At 36.4% G+C, this 4,973-nt stretch overlaps 1 protein-coding gene across 1 annotated transcript; it reads left to right on the top strand.

The window, feature by feature from the left end:
• The first annotated feature begins 554 nt into the window (after nucleotides 1–554).
• On the top strand, nucleotides 555–2,459 carry LOC145613764 (uncharacterized). The gene has a single exon (XM_081668824.1). The coding sequence runs from the start codon at nucleotides 555–557 to the stop codon at nucleotides 2,457–2,459; it is 1,905 nt and encodes a 634-aa protein (XP_081524950.1).
• Nucleotides 2,460–4,973: the final 2,514 nt, after the last annotated feature.

Genomic DNA, 4,973 nt, shown 5'->3' with positions numbered 1-4,973 from the left:
ACTTCACAAGATTAAAGGAGGTTCCATCCCAAAACCATATGGCAATAGGAGGAGTAGCCCCTTAGCCTTATAAAGTGTTTAACTCTCTCTTCTTAAACCAATGTGGGACACTTACATGTGGTGACACTTGAGAGGTTTATTCTTCAACATGTTGGAATACATGGTCCAGGTCAGCATAAGGAAGCAGAGTCAGCAATGCCAGCTGCAGCACAATCAGTTAGCTCCAGCTCAGCATAAGTTTGTTAGGAGTTTGTTATGAATTCGTTAGAGATTCTGTAACTAACTCTTGTATAAATACAAACATCAAGCTGTATTTTTCATTATTCAAAAATAATAAAATTCTATCTTTCTTCTCTTACAAGCTTTTCTCTCTTCTCTCTTCTTATATTTTTCTGGAAAATTCTTCCAGAATGAAGTTCAACTGATGAACTTCAACATGGTTTCAGAGCATTTTTAGCTCGATTCTGGTCTGATTTTTGAATTTTTCTTCAATTTCTTGAAGCTCAATTGCTTCATATTTCTTTGTTATTCTTCGGTTTGATTGAAATTTAGCAATGGCACCTCAAAATTCTGCAAATAATTTAGGAAATTCTAATTCTGAAACAAATATAGATGTTGATTCAACACAGAATCCAAATTCTGTTTACTTTCTGAGTAATTCTGATCTTGCTACATCAAAATTGGTGAATATAGTATTTGATGGAACAAGTTACAATGATTGGAAGCGTTCTATGATAATCGCATTATCAGCAAGAAACAAATCATGTTTTGTTGATGGAGGTTTGAATCAACCTTCAAACAATTCACCAAATCTCAGAATCTGGAATAGATGCAACAATTTGGTGATTTCGTGGATCCTAAATTCTCTTGAACCTTCAATTGCTCGAAGTGTTCTTTATCTGAAGACAGCAAGATCAATTTGGCTAGATCTGGAAGAAAGGTTTAGTCAATCTTCTGGACCTCAGTTGTTTTCAATACAACAACAATTAGCAGATATATCTCAAGGAGAATCTGAAGGTATTCCAGAATTTTATACTCGAATTAAGCAATTATGGGATCAGTTGGATGGATTGGATCCTTTACCTGCTTGTGTTTGTACTGGTTGCAACTGTAATCTAACACAGCAGCTGTTTAAGTCTCAGCAAAGCCAGAGATTAATTCATTTTTTGATGAAAGTGCACGAAAAATTTTCTCATACTAAGAGTACTATTTTGATGATGAATCCCTTGCCAACTGTTACTAAGGCATATAGTTTGTTGCTTCAAGAGCAAACTCATATGAATCTAAGTAACATCAAGAATCAGCAGAATGTAGAATCTGCAGCGTTTTATGCTAAGAAATTCAATGAAACCAGAACTCATTTCAGCAACAATAGAAGCTATAATTCTACTGGAGGTGCAGGACAAGTGTTTGATTATAATCCTGCAGGATCAAGTACAAGAAATTTTGTTTACACCAGAAACAACTTGTATTGTGATCATTGTAAGATGAGAAATCATACAAAAGAGAAGTGTTGGAAGTTACATGGATATCCTTCTGATTTCAAAAATAGATCTAAGAGAGTAGCAGCATCAGTTCAACTGGATAATTCTGCTATTTCAGAATCAGCAGACCTGGTAAATTTGTCAGTTACTCAAGAGCAGCACAAACATATTATTCAATATCTTGACAAGCAACAGTCTGCGGAGCAAGGTGAACTCTCTGGAGGTTCAAGTTCCCTTGGCTTAGCAGTGACTTCTCACTTGGCAGGTAATTTTTGTCTAACTTCTTCTATGCTTCCTACATGGATTCTTGATAGTGGAGCCTCTAATCACATGTGTGCTGACATTTCAATGTTTAAAACATACTCAAAAGTTCTTGATGAAAGACTTATAACAATACCAGATGGAAAGAAATTGAAGGTTGAACATATAGGAACAGTTTTGCTTAAAACAGGCATTACTCTTAATAATGTCCTGCATGTTCCTGGTTTTCAGTTTAATTTGGTGTCTATATCAAAGCTATGCAAAGATGTTTCAGGATCAGTATCATTTACTAATGATACATGTTTACTTCAGGGCCCTTCTTTGATCAGTCCAATTGTGCTTGGTAGATTGGACAAGGGATTGTACAGTCTTAATGAAGAATGCTTGAGTGCAAATAATGCTGTTGTTCTTGAAAATCACAGTTCAGTGGCTGTTGAAGAAGCCAAATTATGGCACCTTCGTTTAGGACACATGTCTTTTGACAAAATAAAGTCTATTAAGGGCACTGATGTTCATGGTTGTTTAGCTGAAAATTTGTGTCAAATCTGTCCTTTAGCTAAACAGTCTAGGTTCTCTTTTCCTAATAGTTCAATAAAGACTTGTAAACCTTTTGAACTCATCCATATAGATGTCCGGGGTCCTTATACTCATGTTACTCATACTGGTTGTAATCAGTTCCTTACAATTGTAGATGATTATACCAGAATGACTTGAGTTCATTTCATGAAAAATAAGAGTGATTCTGTTTCTTTGATGTCTCAGTTTCTTAGCTATGTTCAGACTCAATTTTCTTCAAAGGTCTTAGCTGTAAGATTAGATAATGCTCCTGATCTTACAGAAGGAAATATGAAATTACTATTATCTCAGCATGGTATTTTACAGCAAAAATCTTGTCCTGACACACCCCAACAAAATGGGGTAGTTGAAAGAAAACACAAGCACCTTTTGGAGACTGGTAGGGCTTTGTTCTTTCAATCCAAAGTACCAGCTAGATTCTGGGGAGATTGTATTATGGCAGCAGCTTATATAATCAACAGAATGCCACTCAAATCTGTTGGTTTTGTAACACCCTATGAAAAATTCCATGGTTCTGTTCCTGATTTGTCTCACATGAAGATTTTTGGTTGTCTTTGTTACATTTCAACTTCAAAAACACACAGAAACAAATTAGATCCCAGAGCAACACCATGTGTGTTTCTAGGATACCCTCCAAACCAAAAGGCTTACAAAGTTCTTAACCTTGCCACAAACAAAATATCAGTTTCTAGGGATGTTGTTTTCTTTGAAAAACATTTTCCTTTTCATTTTTCATCTACTCCTCACAAATCCTATGCAAATAAATTTTTCTTACCTACTCAAACACCAATTTCCCAACCTCATTCTGACATTCCTGAAATCTTCTCTATTTTCAGTGAAAATTCTGATTCAAATATAGCATCTACTCCTGATCCTTCTGTCTCACTCAATTCTATTCCTCAGAGCAATATTTCCTCTTCTATTTTACCTGAATCTTCAGTTACAGCACCTAATTCTGATACAATTAGACAATCTTCAAGAATATCTAAACCACCAAATCATTTCTCTGATTATCACTGTTATGCTGTCACTAATCACTGGTGTAATTTGGTCTCTTTTGACTCCCTTCCTGAGAAACAACAGCTAGATATTTGTGTTCATCAAGCTCTTATTGAACCAACAAGTTATAAAGAAGCAGCTCAGCATCCTTCCTGGGTGGATGCTATGGATAAAGAGATTTCTGCTCTTAACAAGAACAATACATGGGATATTGTCATGTTACCCCCAGGCAAGAAGGCCATTGGTTGTAAATGGGTATATAGAATCAAAAAGAATGCTGATGGGAGTATTGAAAGGTATAAGGCTAGACTTGTTGCAAAAGGATTCACTCAGAAATATGGGATTGATTATGAGGAAACTTTTTCTCCAGTTGTAAAAATGTCAACCATAAGATGTTTGATATCTCTTGCTGCTCAGAATGGTTGGAATTTGTTTCAGTTAGACATAAACAATGCTTTTCTTCATGGAACTCTTCATGAAGAAGTCTATATGAAGATTCTAGAGGGTGTTTCTGCTCCTGCAGGGCATGTTTGCAGACTTAAGAAGTCTTTATATGGCCTCAAACAGGCTTCCAGGCAATGGTTTGCCAGATTAGTTGAGGAGTTGCAGTTTCAAGGTTTTAAACAGTCAAAAAATGACTACTCTCTTTTCTTGAGGAAACATGGCATTGATACCACTGTTATTGCAGTTTATGTTGATGATATAATCATCACTGGTTCTAATGATGCTCTAATTTCTGCTTTAAAGGCTCATTTGCATCATATTTTCAGCATAAAGGATTTGGGCCAACTGAGTTTCTTTCTTGGCATTGAAGTGAGTAAATGTCAGGATGGCTATGTTTTGTCTCAAAGAAAGTTTACTAAAGAGCTTTTGGAAGATTGTGAGTTGGATATTTCAAAGCCTGCTAATACTCCTTTTCCATCTCATATGAAGTTATTTTCTGATCAAGGAATTCTTTATGACAATCCTGCACTATACAGATGTTATGTTGGGAAATTGAATTTCCTAACTAACACTAGGCCTGATCTTGCTTTTGCTGTTCAAACTCTAAGCCAGTTCATGCACTCTCTTAGAATTCCACATGTTCTTGCTCTGCAACATGTATTAAGATATGTTGCTTCTACTGTTGGTCAAGGAATTCTGTTAAGAGCCACTTATCAGCTCACTTTACATGCTTTTTGTGACTCTGATTGGGCAGCTTGTCCTAGTTCAAGAAGATCTGTAACTGGTTATGTTATGCTTCTTGGTAACTCTCCTATTTCATGGAAATCCAAGAAACAAAGCACCACTTCTAAGAGCTCAGCTGAGGCTGAGTACAGGGCAATGGCTCATGCTGCTAGTGAAGTTGCTTGGCTTGTTAGGATTCTTGATGAATTGGGTTTGGGAAACTTAAAGCCTGTTCAGTTGTTCCTGTGACAGTCAATCAGCAATTCAAATTGCTAAAAATCCGGTTTTTCATGAGAGAACTAAGCATATTGAAGTTGATTTTCACTTTACAAGAGATAAAGTCCTTGAAGGTCTCATTGAGCTTATTTACATTCCTACTGGCAAACAGCTTGCTGATGTTTTCACCAAGCAACTCTCTCTTTCTCAGCAGGAGGTTTTGTTATCCAAACTTGGCATGGTCAAGCCACCCCTGCCAAGTTTGAGGGG

The sequence above is a fragment of the Chenopodium album genome, chromosome 25 (assembly GCF_948465745.1).
Source record: "Chenopodium album chromosome 25, dcCheAlbu1.1, whole genome shotgun sequence".
Lineage (NCBI taxonomy): Eukaryota > Viridiplantae > Streptophyta > Magnoliopsida > Caryophyllales > Amaranthaceae > Chenopodium > Chenopodium album.
Note: the sequence above shows the minus strand (reverse complement) of the source record. Positions and strands in the feature narration are given on the sequence as shown.

What these genes read in the sequence shown, in the direction of transcription:
- LOC145613764 (XM_081668824.1), top strand. Translation starts at nt 555, where the DNA reads ATGGCACCTCAAAATTCTGCAAATAATTTAGGAAATTCTAATTCTGAA.